An 18,324-nucleotide genomic window follows, 5' to 3' on the forward strand; every position below is an offset into this window, starting at 1 on the left:
CTCAGGCTCATCCCTTCAGAAGTAATAGGGACAACAAACACAGAAGGAGAGGAACTGGGCGTGTGTGTGGAGTGTATGGGGGTGTCCTTCCACGTCTTGTGGTCTTAAAATCCAAGAGCAAAGAATTGCTCTGTGTATGTTTGCTACAGCTGTGTCTAATGTTAGGCATTGTATGCCACCCTGGGCACGTGAGAAGGCATCGCCACACATCCGGTGCACTCAAACAGGAAAAAAAATATACCATTTTAGGTGAAAAGTTTATGATTTTATTTTTGGTCATATGGAAAACTTTTTTTTGACAGGGTCAGCTAACAGCTGAATGATGCCGTATTTCATTTTGAGCACAGTGCTTTTTGTACCATTTAATTTCTTTTGGATTTATTTGCTTGAAATAAAGGCTGTCTTCCCCCTTCAACTTAAGGTACCTTTGCTGTTGTCATAGTGCACTGAAGAACTGCTAGGGACAACTATAGTGCATAAATCATCTCAGTGACCTAAATGAGTAGCTTTTTATCTTCAAAGAGGACACCACACTCCTATTTAATTACAAGACTGACAATTTCAATTTGGAATCTCCAGTCTGAACACCTTTAAGAAAGCCCTGTTTTACATGTTTTTTTATTTATTTTAGTATTATGAAGTATTTAATACTTAGAGTTATTATTTATTTAGAAACACTTGTTATTTTAAGTATTATTTAAATAAATAAATTCTACCTGAGCCGCCTGCCATTTTATGACATCCTCCCCAAAACAGGGAAGAGGAGTGATAAAGTCGAATTTATATCAGTGTGCCAGGATGAGAACAGTATTGGTTTTAGGACCATACATAAATGTCAAATGTGAAATGGTCTACTGTCTAGAGAGTGGGGGGGGGGGGTGTGTGTATGCACACACACATAGAATGAAAGAGTGTGCGCAGACACGCTTACATACTCAAAGCACACTGTTCAGGAATATTACTCACTTCCATATATGCTAACACTGAGGAAGCCCACTATGGTTTGGATGTAAAAATAGTAGGATTACTCTGTGTAACTGGAGAGCCTACATTTCAACTTCTAAACATCCTCTTTGTTGAAACACTTGTCTTCTGTAAAAGCAAGGAAGTCAGGTCTCTAAAAGGGCCATCGGTTTTAGTGGGAGAATGATCTTCAGCTTTGTCATCCAGCCTAAACAGTGTCTTCAGTTGCAGATTTGCAAACGGGAGTTGTTAAGAAAGGGCCAAGGTCTTCTCCCCTTTGCCACGTCAAATGAATTGATCAAGTGAACTGATCAGGTGAGAGGAGTGTGTTGTTGTCTGTATTCATGTTGCTTGTGTAACACTTTATACATATACACACAAATGGAAAAAAGGCAATAATAAAAAATTGCAGCCACGGGGCTGGATTTAGTTGCATTTTTGGAAATACCTCTGAACTGGCGAAAACCCCTCCAGTTAATATCACGTTTACTGCTTCTCTCTGAAGTGCCAAAAAACCCCTGAACAACTCCCCCCACACCAAAAGTTAAAATACTTAGAGGACTGGTTGAACGCATGCACATGTGAGATGGCAAACTGAAATTACCTCTATATGCCAAGAAACGGTGTAAAATTTACCAGATGGCCTCTAAAGTTCATTCCTTGCTGCAGCATGTAAACTTTTTAGAAAGGATTTCCAGTTTATAGTAGTCATGTAATCTTTGCATGGCAGTATTTTAACATAAGATGGTAGGTATTTTTGGGGCCTGTGATTTATGAACTTAACTTTAGGGAAGAAGGCTTCCTAGCTACTCTGCTAGGTTTAGCAGTACAACATAGTTTTTGTGATATGAGTTCAAGTGAAGTTCAAAGCACACGGTGACCTCCAAGCCTAAAACTTATTTCAAATGCTGCTTTTAATCCAAACATTTTATAAACTTCCAGGCTGTCACTAAGGTCTTCTGCTCAGAGGCCTTGTCTTTACACTCCTGATACATCGTCAGTTCCCAGCGTAGCCCTTTTTCTAGGGAGGCTGACTAGTGTTGTAGCATTTGCTCACTGGGAGATGAAGTGATGTCTTGTCTAAATTTCAAACTGCTGAATACTCATTGTCACAATATAGATTATTTGGTTAGAAGTAATAAGAAGGAGAGAGAGACGAAGTTTCATATGAACTTTTTTCTTTCATGCTAACTGGAGGGTTCATTATACACAGACACATGTATGTGCACACACAGACAATTTTAATTATCTGTTGTTTTCTAGAACAGCTGACAACGCCATGAGCCTGACAGCTTCTTAAGAGCTATGAATGATCTTCTTCCCTCCCCCCACAATGGTCAATATTGGTGGCATCATACGCACTCACTTTTCTAGCACTGGCTGTGTAGTAACGCCACTATGAAGCTGCTGTGCACCTAAGGGGGGGCAAAAGAAAAGATGATAGTTTTTGTTTCCATGGCAGGACGTGTATGGGCTTAAGGGGCAGTTGTTTTTTTTTTTTTCCCTGAAGTTTCTCCTCAGTGACTTCAGTCTGTAATCCTTCCACTTTTTTAAAGTTGCCTGGCGTTACAGCCACGCTAGGAGGATGGCAGGCTGGGCAGCAAGCTGGGCTGGGGTGTCAGTGGCAGGTCTAGTGACTGCTCCTCTGGGAGTGGGGAGAAAATAAATCTGTTTGCATGGAAGGGAAAAAGCTTCTAGAAGAAATTGGTAGCAGCATCCAGGCAGGATAGAAGGTTGTCCCAAAACTTCATCCAGTTTTTATTGTGGCTCTAGTTTATACTGTGAAATATGGATAACATGAAGTGGCATCCTTTCAGGAGACCATTAGAACTTACTTGCCTTTCCTCTCCTGTGGAAACTGGACAGTTAGTTATCACCTCATTCTGGCACCTGTAGCTTTCACAAAATGGCTGTGGCTGTAGAACAGTCCACAGCTCCTTCACCACACCACTGTGATCAAGAAAACTGTATTTTTATTTCTTAAACTATAATCATATATATCTACTATAAACAAATAGTAAGTAAAAATTGATGAGGTTGTAATTACAAACCAGTACGTGGCATGTTAGCCTCATAGTTTGACACAAACTCTGGGGAGTGGACACCTATCAACTCTGGCATTTTAAATGCTAAAAATCCAAAGATTGAATTATAAACCCAATTGTACAGCTGTACCAAACTGGAGTGGCTGAATTCCACTGCCCCCTGGCCATGCCAGAGGAACTGAACCTCTGCCATATTACTTAAGCTCTACAAAAGATGCCCAGAGATACAAACGGGCTTGCAGAAACAGATACCTAAACCAAAAATATAGAAAAGAGCTGCTGTGTGCCTCCCTGCTGAAAAGCAGACAAACTATCTACCACTAAGGCTGTTTCAATTAGGCATTTTGTTGCAGCTACTGGGGGGGGGGGGGAGGGGTAGGTGGTGTATGTCAGGACAGGCAGCAATCACCATTAATTTTACTTTGCCCTTGGCATCTCTGCATAGGCAATGACATACAGGGAGACTTAATGCTGCCCTTTAGGCTATCCATGTTATTTGCAGTGTCTTAGTGTCCACGTCCCTCCCTCAGTTTTCTGGCACTATCTCACACTAGTCTTACTTCTATACAGAAAATGTGGATATTGGCGGGGGGGAAGGTATTTCTTAACTGCATTCAAAATTTTGGAGAAGCTCTTAGAAGATGTTCTTGGACATGCACTACAGATGATAAGAATCAGGCCATGCATTTTATTGGGTTTTTTTGTCACTAGGGACAGCTGTTTTTATACTTCGATGCCAGTAACATTATAGAATTTGGTGTAAATCTACTGTTCTTCAATAAATCTAACGTATTCAAGGACTGTCTTCACTTGGATGCTTTTATCTCAGATATTCAGCAGGCTCTTCAAGGTCTCATATCTAGGAAAACTGATGAAATGAAACTTGGCATAAATGAAAGATTGATAAAATATTCATTGAGCGTCTAAGTTCATTTCATTTAGAGAGATGTAGCTGCAAACTCTTCAATGTGTAGCAAGTGGTATATAAAGATTCACTAGCGAAACAAACCAACCAACCAACCCCAAATGAAAAGCTGTTTTTATTTTTGCATGACTCCCACTTTTGCTCTTTTGGCACTTTCCATGGAGACACAATGTTCCAGCCTCCACATTTCACAGGTCTGACTGTGTCAGTCAAGACAGTAATTCTTTAAAGGATTTAGGAAAAGCATCCCTTACCGTATCTTTCCTCATTTAAATATGGCATCTGTCCTGTGAGCCTTAGGACTTTGTTTCCATTGCAAAAGGAATACAGAACGATTCTATAACCACTGTAACTTCATATTGTGGTGCAACACAGAAGATACAGACCTGGAGATAGTAATTTTAAAAAAACAACCAACCACCCAAACCCTGCCACCAACAAAAATCAGACTGGCAGCGCTCATGCTGAAGTTGACTCTCTCTCGTCTCCAGCATTTGCATTCCTGTTCTGTAATGAGTCCTGTGTGCGAGTAAGCAAACTCTCCATTGAATAACAAAGCTGAAGAAAAGGGAGTTCAGAAAAAAATGAATTTTGAAACTTTATTTGCAATTTGATTACACGCATTGTATTTGTCCCATTTTTGTAAAATAACTTCCTGTCTTGGCAGTAGTAGCAATCCATTACTATAAGAAGTTCAACAATATAATAACTCATATGGTCAGTTCTTTTTATTTAATATTCCAAATGATTAAGAGAATCATGGCTTCTGTTCAGCGTACTAAGAAGAAATGCTCGCCTTGTCACGTGTCAGTAGGAGTTGTTTCTGTAGCAGTTAAACAAATAAATACAGAATTTCCTTATTCTCAAAGCATGTAAATACGTCAGTCTCCCACTCACATTCTTTGCGTAGTTTTGCAGATGCTGTCTGTCTGACATAAAGAAATGGCAGACAATTGCCTTCTGGAATAAAGCTGTAAGAGTCTATGCAAAACAATACTCACAAAACATTTCTTGATATATTACGTGCAAGTCTGCTAGAACCCCAGTTGTGATACTCTGGATTGGTCTGCTGTGAGCATTAATTTGTTTTGCAGGGAACTGAAGTTTTCCTATTTGAGCACAGATTTATCAATTGGCTGTTTACAATCTCCCAAGTCCTATTTACAGTTCAACCAGACTTTCATTTTTCATACAGGTGAAAACTAAGACTTTCATATCAAATACACAGTCCTTTAATCAATGTTTGAAGTCTGAACTTAAAATTCTTTTGGAAACAAGGTCAATTATTAAAAATTTATCTTAATTGAACTGCTAGGTTGAAATACATTCCTAGAAGCAAATTTTCTTTGTTAAGCTATACTGAGAGACTAAGACTGAATTTTTATTTCTTTGACAACTGCTTCTGAAAATAACATGAATTCTACATTTCTGTGAAGAGTAGTGAGCTTCTGAGTAGTGCTGCATTTAAGGTAAGGAGTACTTATTAACATTGTGCTTTTCATTTTCTTCCCACTTTTTTACTAAGTGTAACAATTTGCTGTTGTGAATTATTTTATGGTTCTTTCACTAAGGTTGCAATATAAAATAGTGATTTAATCCCTTAGGATTAAAAGTAGCAGAACAATCCAAACAGGTAAGTTTGGATTAAGAGTGAAATCCTGACGAAGACATGGGAGTTTTCCTTGGCCTGGGCCAGGATTTTAATACTAGTTTATCTGCCTTGTTTTCTGAGGTGAGGATGTTTACATTTCCACAGTTTTTTCTCCACCCACAATAGCGATAATTTCATTTTCATGAAAATGGAGATCTTCGTGTAACAGTGACACCAGAAGATGTGTGGTCAAGAAAGCACAGGAAAAAGTTCAAGAGTTGGAAGCACTTCATTAACTACCATGTTTCTTCATATAACTGCCAGATGATACATAAAACCTATCATGGATTCAATCCTAGTACAGGTTATATATAAAATAAGCCAAAGGGAGACTTGCCATTGCAATTCTGTTTTCCCATTACTGGAAACTGTTCCCTCCGCTTTTTGCCCACCTCTGTTTTGCCATGCCCTCCCTTTGGGATATCAGAGAGAATTCATCCTGATCTGTGGAACTGGCCTCGGGAAATCTGCCTCACCGTTTGGGTGGGTAATCTGGGGGTGTTTATTTTCAATGGGCTGAGTTTTCCTAAAAACATGGCTATTCCGTTGGTTATCTGTGTCTCTGCCTGTCTATCCAGTAATTACATTACACACCTTAAGGGTATTTGGGGTTTCTGCATTTTACCCGTTTTTCAGGTGTGGAAATTGAATCTAATGAACTAAATAACTAACCGTTACCAGAATCTGCTTCAGACTATGTAAGATTCAAAGAACTGAAATTGAGTCCTATAATTAGACCAGGCCCTGTGTCCAAGATAAATGATAAACAACTTACATAAGTACTGTAAAACTGTTTCCCTGAAACACCATAATGGAACATATGCTTAGACAGGCGGTTAGCTCAGTCTCTCCCAAGTACTGCTGCTTTCACTTGCAGAAGGTTTTAAAAAAAGAAACTCTTTTTTAAAAAACAGGTCCTTGAGAAAAAGAGGATAATGGTTTAATATAAATCCTTTCCTTGCTGTTTTCATCTGTTGCTTTGGTTTGTGAAGAAACGGAGTGCTTGTTGCAATGATCTTTTACATGCACTGAGGCTAAGAACTGTAAAATACATCGTGATTTTGTTAATTAGCAAAACAATTATTATTAGGAAAAGTTAACTGTCTTGTAGTGCACATTACTAGTAATACTTCTTGCTGCTTTAAATTAGTTTTTCTCGGTAGATGCAGTTTAGAAAGCAATAGCAACTGAGCTGTCTGTAAGTAAGAAACAGGAAAAAGCATATCCCTTGCTTTGCTTCCAATGGCCAGGACTTTTCTATGCACGCACCTACGGGAATACACTATGCAAAAGCAGTGAAAGATACAGTGTTAGTACATTAAAAAAAAACAAACAGTGAAACATTTCTGTCAACTCTCAATAAAAAAAAATTAAAATAATATAACAACTCTTAGGGGTTAGCATCAACTTTTAGAAAATCAGCTTTTTATTATTTTCAGAATCAAATACTGATCTAAGAAGTAATTTTATGAATAGTTTAAGGCCCTACAAGTAGCCTTCGACCATTAGTTTAAACAAACTGAACTACAAGTTCCCAATGACATGGAGAAATACCAGCAAGGAGAAACAGACTGGCTGAACAAGGAGCAGTAGCTGTGCCTCTGGCATACGCAGGCATCAGCTTTGGATTACAGCAACTATGGACTTAAAGCAAGGCAAAAGAGACATTTTTTCACTGAAGGTCGCACAGCAGTAAAAGCAGAACAGCGGTACTGAAGTCAGCGGAACTGTCTACCTATAATAAATCAAGTGGGCTGTTACAGTGGCCAATATTTCAATATGATTACCAGCTTGTTGCTTAGCCCTCTGTTCCCATTCTTCAGTCCTACAGGAGCTGCAGCTTGGAAGCCATTCTGCCCAGCTTGACTTCTCTTTCAGGAGGGAAAAGCAAACCCAAACAGAAACCCTAAAAGGAACTGAAATGCACTGCTCTCCATCCCCTCCCCTGCCAAAGGAGCAGCTCTTGAAGAGTTCAGCAAAACACCAGCTCTTGCTGTGTGGTTCCTCTCTAGCAGTAACTGAAAACCTCCAACTGTAACGAAGACGTTGAGCGGCTTGCCAGCTGCCACAGTCCTCACATGTTGGCTGAGACATGATTTCCTGGGGATTGGGACTGTGTCAGCCAAAGGCCTGGTGGCAGCTACAGATACCCTACCTTGTATTTTTCTACATGCTAGCTTACAGCTTTGACTCCATGTGTTTTTACCTGCGATATAGCCTTCAAAGCTGAAACATGTTCACAGCAGTATCGTGCAGGCAACTTTTGATTTAACTGGCATGGGAACTCAGTGGTAACTCGGTAAGTGAAATAGACATTTAAATCCAGCCTTGAAGCATGAAGTTAGAAGTATTAAAACACCTACATTTGGCACAAAAGTGGACTTATGTCACCATTTAAGTCTGGTTCTTGAGATACCAACTGGAAGAGTCAAAGATAAATGAGACATTTGCAGGAAAAAGAGAGTGAAACAGCCTTCAGTGCACAGGTAAGGCTGGCTAACCTGAGAGAGCTTTTCTATGCCATTTATCAAATTCTGTGATACTGTAACTCTGAGCACTCTCTCTTCCAGACTTCTGTTTCCTTTTTAAGGCCAAAAAGCTTTGTCTCCCTTGCCAAATACAATATAAAATGAAATACAAGAAGATAACGACGATAAATAGCACAAACCAGAATTGCCTGGCAGAAGTCAGAGGGCGCAATGCTCACATATAAGATAGTTAATTTTCTGCCCTGGGATACAATTCTCTTTATTTAAAGCCACTGTTGGAAAAAAAGCAAGCTGTCAACGTGCAAGCCTATCATTGTGCAGTACTTGTAAATGAATTATCAGATTATCTACATAAATGAATGCAATTACTGTTAATCTGCATACTGCAAATGTTACCCCATTATTTTGTGCCTGAAGAGGCACAAATTAATTCTAATTAATAGAAGGAATTGTCTGTTTCCTGTTTAATCACACCTAATGAAGACTTACTGAATCCTCACCAATTTTACTTGTGCAGCTTACAAATTGGCAATGCTAGCTTCTTTATTTAAAAATTTAAGTATTTTATGGGAGCATGAAAGACTAAATACAGATCAAGAAGTTTTTAATGAATGAAAAAACCAAAACCACAGTGAATGAATTAGCAGCACATCTCTTCCTCTCTTTTTCTGTACATGACCCTTTTATAACCAACATATCTGGGGCTCTGAGCATTACTGTGCCACTGACTAGAAGGAAGTACTGGAATTCAGGGAAGGGCAGTGAGAAAGGTAGGTGTCCACATAACTGTAGTGGGAGACTACAAGATTGTATGGCCTGAAGTCAAAAAGCCACTAATTGAGGAGAGCAGTTAGCAGGTCCGTCAGCTGGCTACTCCCTGAAGCGTTCCAACTGCCCCAGGCAAATCGGCCTATTTAACCTACACTAATGATATGGCAGGGGTATTAATTTTAAGTAAGAAACATTCCAGGGGAGGTTGTCAGAGGAGTGTTACAGGGAAGACAAGGACAAGGGCACAGGGGGGACAGATGAAAAACAACTAAAGAAGATAATGTGATATAGAGAATGAATGACTATGAGCTGTGTTTGTTGATTACAACATACTTTTTCGTATGCATAAGGCTCTTTGTTGCCATGGGAATAAGTCCTGAACTGAACTATGCTGGCAGTCACCAGTACCTCCTTAGGTACAGTGCTTCTATAGATGAGAATCCATTTTCCTGTTGACAGAGATACAGGTGCCTTTATACCATGGCATTGCTGACCACTGTTACACAGTAGTATATAAGGTTAATCTGTAATGCCATTTTATGTCTACTTTACTTTCTCCTCCATAGCTTCATCCAGAAGAAGATACTGGTAAGACAGATGTTGTGACTTAGCTCTATTTCAAGAAGACAGTTCTTTCTTTTACAGATCTACAAATATGTAATAGAATGAGACTACATCCTCTGCTCTTCATCCCTCTATTCCTTCCTCTGACTTGGTCCTTAGGCTTCAATAGAGGATTTTTTTTAATGAAGCGCTACTCTTCTTGTGAGAAAAAAACTTTAAAATTCCTTGAGGCCAATTTAAATCCGATACCCTTGTGCAGAGTTCTTCTTGTCAGAGGAAGGGAAGTGTGGGGTGGATGCAAGTGCCATCTTACATCTGTACAACAGTGCTTTTATGTGTGGATTTGTGGTCTGTCACCAGCTTTTGCTTCACCATTCTCACTTGGCGCAGCAAAGTTGACTTGCCAGTGTGGACGTTGATATTAACCATCTGAATGTGGAAATCTGTAATTTCTCACAGGAGAGGAGCTTTCCTCCTCAGCTCTTCTGTTTGCATACACCTATCACAGCTCGTGAGGGAGACAGGAGATAACGGAAGGGAACTGCAAGGAGCCACAACAGACAGCTGAGGGATGACCAAGAATCAGGTAGTTCAATCTTGAGCATACAGGTATATGGGTACAGAAGAGAGAAATTGCAGGGCAACAGTGAAAGCAAAAAATGGAGCAACCTGTATGTTTATTTCCTAATGCCCCTTCTAATACACTGTTTCCTGTAGGAGATCTTCACTATACAGAGGAAGGATACAGTTTCAGATATTTTGAGACTCATGATTTTTTTACTTAATACATAATGAAAACTTTACTATCTGCAAAGGCATGCCCTCTTTTTTTTTTCTTAATCATGCCTGATGTCTCTTTTTCTGAGTCTCATTCTTTACTAGCATAAACAGATAAATGAGAGAAGATCAGGACTGGGGAGAATATAATCCTATTCCAGCTACAGTTCTGACTCCTTGAAAAAAGAACTCTGCTATTGATTTTATGTGAGCAAAATCTGAAGACTTAGTAGTGTTGCATAAACTGTAAAAAAACCCTTTTGGCTACAAGAGTGAAATTTAGCTGCCTGAGCAAATACTTGACAGATAATCAGGGCACAGATGTTCTGTCCGCATATTTTCTATAGAGTTTTTTCCTTACTGTGCTCCCAGATCTTCTGTGTGTGTGCATGTGTGTGAGAGAGCGGGGAGGAAGAGAGACAGAACCTCTGTGCTTTCTTATGCAGAACTTTGTTTTGTCACTTTTTCCAAGGCCAGGTAACCTACATGATCAAAATCTAAAGCCTCCACATGGACTTTCATAGCCAGATTTTGCTCCAGCTTTTAAAAAAAGCAACCCAATGATCAGCCATTTTGCATCAGTAGTGAATTTCTCTCCCTCTCTCCTTATCACTTTATCCATACAACACATTTTTAATTCCCGTGTTCTCCTAAAGTTGAAGCAAGTCAAACAGAAATAGTTCATTTACATATAGATTAGGACAAGCCTTATAGGAAAGCCATCACAGTTTGGTTTGGTTGCATTTTCACATAACCACAATTTTAATTGAAAAGGGACAGTTGAGCACAGTCAATCACGAATGCCCTCCCCTTCCCAATAACAGACATTTAGACCAGTGAGACTTTTTTTTTTTAATTTTATAAATTTTTTTAATAACTACTGATACCAACCAGGTATGTCTCCACTGACTTTAAAAGGCTTTGGTTAAAAGCGCAGATCTCTTGGAGCATTGGCTGGCAGATTTTCTCTCTTTTATATGCCTAACCGTATCCCCCGTATTTAAAAAAAAAAATACAATCACTGTTGGAGCATTTTCCAAACTTAACAGAATAACAACCAGAATTTACAGCATCTCACCTCGACTCCACAAAACTCAATTTCCACTGACTCCAAGCTAAGCACCTGTTCAAGTATGTTTATTGGACTGGGACTGAGTTAAGCATTTATTTGAACAAGTAATTGCTTTCCTGAACTGGAACTTCCGGATGCACACAATGTATGTCCTCATCCTCCTTCCTTGAAACAGGATTAAGATCTATAGTCATCCCTCTGGGATTATGAATGAAGTTAAGTTTGGGTTTTCATTTTTAGAATTAAAATTTTTGCACCAGGATTATGTACATCCCACTGTTGACTTATGGGTGACACAATAAAATGGTAAAGAAAACAATGTGAGTATCATTACAGTGGGAGAAAAAAAAGAGCAAGAACTAAACTAGACTTCCAAAATTTCTTGCAGTGAGTCCACCAATCAACTGCACTCAGTAATGAAAACAGGACCAGGAAAATTACAGATTGTATGCATCAGGTGGTATGCAGATTTTGTAGGTCAAGGATGCATGTGAATCCACATTTGCCAAAGTAGTGGACAATTCAAATCACGTAAACATTGTGATGTGCAAGAAGCTGTATCTTTTAACTAGTTTTGTAAGCAAATAATGTTTATTTATTTGTGTTGTGCATTTGTTCATTTGTCAGTCCTCCAGTAACTTTTTAACTTACTAGTTAGCTACTCTCCGATTTCCAAATTTCACAGAGACACAAGAATAGATCTCTACCAGATCACAAAATCAGAGACTGTATAGAGAAAAAGAGTCCCATATGAGAGGTCCCAGAGAAGAAAAGACAGAGACAGCCCAATTCTTGTTGGCTCCAAAGCGGGTGGCCAGCAGCCCGTCAGCACGCACTGCGCAGTCAGTATCTGCACCACTGCTGCTTGTTGCACAGCTGTAGTTGACTTTGGGGGAGGCTTACGGCAGATTCAAGGCTCGCTCACCCGCTCACTCGCTCACTCACTCTATCATGATCGGGGGAGCATGTTAGAAGCACAGAAGTTGGGGTAAAAAGCACTAGTACTCAAAGAAGATGTGAACAGTTTATGTGCAGGTGAGCAGGAGAATGAAGTACTGAAACAAGGCCTCTAAGCACACAGGGATACATGGATTTCTGTCGTGTGGGACCATGGAGGTACGTTACAGACAACATAGGGAAGCTGAGAGCATTGATAGCAGAGGACACGTGCACAGAAGGCATGAAACAATGAAATCTGGCTTTATTAACCCACGCTGCTCATGAAACTGCTTTAAAAAGAAAGAAGAACTGGCTAACGAAGATAAACCTGATTAATTTACAACCCAAATGAAAACAAGTATTTGCTTCAGAAAGTATACATTCAATTCAAAATTACTTATCTGTAGGTTCCAGAGGTTTAAATACGGTCTCTGAATTATCACTTGAATAGCCAACAAAACTATCCTACAAAAATCAGTGTTTCAAATCTCACATCAGTAAGAGGGTTCATTTCTGATTAGTTTATAAACCATATAAAATGTACTAATAGTTTTACTGATAAATATATATTCCAGACTATGTGAATGTGAAGTTATCATAAAGAGGAAAGTATTTAAATGGTAAGAATGTAGGGTGGGAAGCTTTTGTTACCTGGTTTTTGTACCATGTAGCAGATTTTATGTCTTGAAATCATAATCCTATATGCTACAGGTAATAACACTAATAATCAAAGAATATGTGAAGGTGAAGGCATTATATGAATGCCTGTGATCAGATCTGTGCTGAGGACAAGTACATAAAAGTTCCACAGAATCACAAACAGTATCTTTTCCATGGCTAATGATACTTGGCTGTAATGGAGCTAATGACTCTTAAATTAATGCAAAATCAAGAAATCTACTCACGAATCAAGTCACCTTGCTCTTAGTTTTCTTTGTTTCTGTAGGGATGTAGAATGTCCTTCATCTTTTCCTTCTGAACTGGAAGTACATCTCTGGGGATTTCTTTTTGTGTATAGACACATATACGTGCATATTCCATATATGTAAGTAAATGAACCACTATCTTAAAATGGGTTACAGTTCCTAAAACCAAATTACTCCAGAATAACAGTGAAGAATAATATGTTTTGAGAATTTAAAAGAAAAAGAAAAAAAAAATGCTATTCCTTTTAAGCCACCAGTCTTATGCTTCACTGTCTTAGATTCTCTGTGTTAAGTAAGTGTAAAAAACAGTGGGGAATAAAACAAGATTCAGGACTACACTGGAACATCTCACAAGCATAGGAAAGCACAGCTAAAATTTAAGATTTATTTTGATTAATAGAGTAATTGATACCATTCTTCTACTTACAGCAGACATGATGAGCTCTCCACCTAGGTTCTGGATTTCTGCTTTAACTTGACTGCAGATTTTGAGCTGATGGGAGTACAGCTTGATCTGTTCTAGGTAAGCCAACAAATCCTGTTTGCATGATTGGTCTGGACACTGAAGAGTAAGAAAAGAACAATTAAGAAAGCACTTCAGCAACTTGTCTCAGACATCAGGTTAATACTTCACTGAGGAGTATTCAAATTGTACGCGAGTGTAGCCTCGCTTTTCACAGCAGCTGTTATCAGGTTGTGTAGTTCATTCCTCCTGTGAAGCTTTTTAATAAAGTAATTGGAGAAGCTCAGAATAATCCTAAACTTCCCCATGTTCACTTTTTGTAACACTGCCTGCCTTGCCTTAGCAATATTTCTAAAGAAATTCTTTAATGTATAGAATAGTTACTTTCCCTTCAATTCCTAAGAGGTTATGATTTCTTTTTAAGAAGATACTTACATTAACAGTAATACTTACGTGGGCAAGTGTAAGCTTAAATGCAGAGCAATGTTAACATTTGTATGAAATTATGCTTTATCTTATAATACTATCTTTTTTTTGTGTGTGTTCCATCCAGAGTTTATTCAACTTGATCTGCAGATCAAGAATGTCTTACAGAAAACTCACTGGTTTCAGTACTTTCAACAACACAGTATTTTTTACAAAAATAGCATCTTTCTACCCTCACTTCTGTGAACTTCCAAAATACTTGGAATACTTGGAGGGGAAACACTGCTCTGTGAGTACCAGGCTAGACACCTAAGGCCTGGTATGCATTTGTTCTAAAGCTGCTTTTCATTGCTCTGGCAGACTAAAGGGATCTTAAGGTGAATGGTGAGTCCCTATCATGCTACCACAGCTCTGAAAAGTGAGCATGAGAAATAAGAAATAGATCCCTACAGTTTTTCAGAGACATGTTTTTAGCCTGTGTGCTGTACTTACATTATAAATATGGTCACTTTCTTTTGACAGGAAATTGTGTTCAGCTTTGTGTATTAAAAAAGAAATACGTTCCCACCAACTGCAGTGGCAACAACTACCTATGGTTTTGTACCGTTATTAAACCTTTGGTCTTACGGAATTGTGGTCAATGCTTTAGTGATTTAAATCCCAAACCTGCCAGAAGTCAGAAAAAGCACCAGTTCGACTTAATTTATGAAATACTTTACCTAAACTACTGGTTTTGCTAAAGATACTTGTTTAAAATGTGGGTGTGATGATTCTAGTCTTCGTGACTATGCAACAGAATAGAAATGTTTGGTTAAGCAAGCAAGTTCATGTTTTAGACTTGGGAAAAGATAGCAAGGAATAATGAAGAAACTAAAGTGACCAATTTTAAATTAATTAATACGAATTAAATGTCAGTCCTTACCTCGTGTTCTGCTAGATCCATTACTAAAATGTTTTCTGTACTTTGGCATAGTTTAGAATACAAATAGAAGAGTTTCTTGACATCCTCTCTTTCTTATGTGTGACGTTTTCAAAGTGTTAGTGTATTACAGAAAACTATACTAAAATACGTCTTTGTTTCTTCCTTACTCAACACTGCTTTAAGAACTACACAAATCAGTATTTAAATGTATCTCAGTGACTGTTTAGAAAACTGGAATACTCATTGTTTACTTAATTTTAATTAATAAAAATCTGTCTTTCCAGTCAAATGCAACTGTAATCCCTTTAAGCATCAGAACTAATTATATCAAGACAGGGTGTATTTCCTGGAACGAGATGATTGCTCCTCAATTTTTTCTTTTCCTCTTCTTAAATACACTGTGATTTTTTTTTTCCCACTGAAAAAACTCAAGAGATGGGCAGATAGGGTGCCGATACAGTGTCTCATCCACTTCAAATAGTGACAATGTAAATTATAGACATTCAGAGACAAGAATATTTTAACCTTATTATGTAGTACTCTTTTATATAATGATAGTGGCAGGCCAGTCACATTTACTATATCTTCCTTATATACCATTAGAGAAGAAATGTGTAACATTTTAGGAATGCTAAAGATGATATGCATCAAAGACTGGGAAACTGCCACTCAAGAACAAGACCTTGAGATTAAAATAGTTCAGTGAAAACACTGGTTCAGTGCTCAGTAGTATTAAAAAGGAGCAAATGCTAGGCATTATTAGGCAAAGACTTCTGAAATGTAATTGTGCAACTGTACAACTCTGTGGTATACCCACAGCTTTACTACCCTGTGTAGGTATGGTGCATCTTTCCCCTCTCTCACCCATTACGAGGCACATAAGAAAATAGGAAAAGGACAACAAAGATTTTCATGAAGACAGGTATTCTTTCCTCCAATACAAAACAAAGAGGTCATTACAAGTAACTAGCACGAGTTCGAAACAAAAGGACATGGTTCTTAATGCTGTGTTGTTAAGTTGCAGAAATCTTTGTTGCAGAATGGTTATACTAAAAGCTTACATGGGTTAAAAAAATTGCTGGACAAATTAATGAAAAAACTATCAAGGACTATTTAATGTATCAAGTGTATCAAAAATATGTTTGGTTAAGTAAATTCCTGAATGGCTGCTGGAGGTTGGGAGACCATATTGTGGAAGTATCATGAAACCCATGCCATTATCTCACCAAGTTCTGTATATGTTCACTATCAACTATTGTCAGCAACAGGATATTGGCCTAAGTGAACCTACAGTCTGACCAAGTGTGCTCATTTTTATGTACTTTACCCATAAAACTTTACAAGATGATACGACCAAGGCAGGGACCAACACAACACAAAGAAGTGGCATTTACAGGGGTAAAGATAACATTCCACACTACTTTAAGCAGGATAAAGTACTACAAAAAAATTAAAGCCTCATGCCTTACAGCATATCTGAATCAACGGTAAACAGATGTTAGAAAGAAATGTACTCTGTAGAGAGGATATTCCATAAGGAATCCTCTACATATTGCTCAGAAACATCTGGTACAAGCAACACTTGCTTACTAGTGAAACCAAACACTAGGCTGCAACAGAAGGACAATTATAAATTCTGAGTTTAATCATCCCACAGGCAATTGATGGTTACCAGTGTAATGCCTCACATTCTTAGCTAGAGAACCTGGCAAATTATGAGAGGTTCTTTCCCATACATATTGAAGGTAGAGCTTTCCGTAAGAATAGCATCAGAACTGACTTGCAGCCAAACGATGCAGTGGTGTTTTACCTAATAGAAATAATATCCACAGAAACCTCAAAGTGACTTGATAAATTATACAGTGATTAAAAACACAGTGAAACCAACATTCACAATCCAAGTGAAAAGCCACTGGCACAGCAGTGGCACAAAAGCTCAAGACAAGCAATTCTGCAGGAAATTTTGACTGTAAACAGTATTGTTCCTGCTTTGACTTCATTCCTTTGCTAACGAAGTCAGTAGCATTTCTCTAGAATCTGAATCTGTCTTCATGGTGGTTAATACTGGGTATAATCACACACAGACCCACTACTATAAATATAAATGTATAATTTATTGCAACTATTTGTTGATTGTAAGCCTTTAGGTAAGGTGATCCTGTAATCAGAAGATCTTTTTGGCACATCTGCTTGGATCATATTTATCAGCTAACCATTTTGAAGGATGCCCTTTTAATTTTTCTTTCAGGAAAACTTTTCTAAGGTACTTGAAATCAGCTTCTAAGTCAGGAGACTACCTGGTTCTATATAAAGAGATGTTTCATATTGATCCCTATGCTTCCAGAGTTTAAAAGTAGTTAACATTTTATTGCATTGATGTTGATCCTGACCAAGAGACCACTGTATATCGAGGAGTTACTGACTCACACAGCAGTTGCCCTGAGTGGGGCCAGGCCTGTGCTGCGCTGCGCTATGCTGCACATACCACTTGGCCTTCAGGCCATGCTGTGGTGCACAAATCCCTTGGCTGCAGCATACACCTAGCTAACGTATGGCAGCAGAGGAGCTTCTGGGCAGCTCCCACTTGGTACTGGTGATAAGGCCACCTGCGTATCCTTGCCTTTATCTAGGACTGCAGAAAGAAGTTCTCATGTGAACATCCTGTTTGACAGTGGAAATGATTAATAGAGTTGCTTCCTTGTAAGAAAATCCTGTAATAGCTCAAATGTCCAAAATGGGGGAATCTCTTCTCTGAACAGGGTCTGCCCAGCATGCTGTGCGTGGATCGGAGGCCCGTTTGATGCTACACCACCTGGGGTTGCCCCCACTGAAAGGGATGTAAGATTATCTACATTACTCTTTCCTTACAGTGTTAGCTCTGACAAACAGCATTTTAAATGACACCTCACAGAGTCTGAGTGCCTTTCTTACTGGGATCATAATGGACCAGCACCTCCTGGTGCAAAACAAATGGAATACTGAGGAGGCTTTTAATAAAGATCTTAATCTACAACACATTCCATTAAAACCAGGATGTACTAACTACCTTAATTATCTCAGGACTTTCAGGTCACAAATTTGACAATGAATTTGGAACAATCTTATTTTAAACTATATTTATTACCAATGTACTTGTGATTAATTTGCCTAGGTTTATGCTGATGCTGTACTGTGATTATTTTCACAGTTGTTAACTCTGAGCCATCTTAAAGTGCTGTGAGTATGGACTGAAATATAACTGAATCCTGTTAATTGTACCACACTGTGTCCCTTTCCTTCAAGCACAGGAAGAGGGATTTATAAAAATCTGAAATGAAGAACAGTGTTATCAGAGAGGTGCTGTTGTGGCTGATGAGTTATAGAATACTGCAAATACAGCTTCAGGGTGGGT

At 38.5% G+C, this 18,324-nt stretch overlaps 1 protein-coding gene across 7 annotated transcripts in view; it reads right to left on the reverse strand.

Moving 5' to 3' along the window:
• CTNNA3 (catenin alpha 3) overlaps window positions 1-18,324 on the reverse strand; it is a 582,319-nt gene that overhangs the window by 3,669 nt on the left and 560,326 nt on the right. For all 7 annotated transcript variants that reach the window (XM_076339356.1, XM_076339363.1, XM_076339358.1 and 4 more), the window contains one exon: window positions 13,550-13,684. In XM_076339356.1, coding sequence (XP_076195471.1) covers window positions 13,550-13,684 — 135 coding nt within the window. The remainder of the gene's footprint in view (window positions 1-13,549; window positions 13,685-18,324) is intronic.

Source organism: Aptenodytes patagonicus, chromosome 5 (assembly GCF_965638725.1).
Source record: "Aptenodytes patagonicus chromosome 5, bAptPat1.pri.cur, whole genome shotgun sequence".
In the NCBI taxonomy this organism is placed as follows: domain Eukaryota; kingdom Metazoa; phylum Chordata; class Aves; order Sphenisciformes; family Spheniscidae; genus Aptenodytes; species Aptenodytes patagonicus.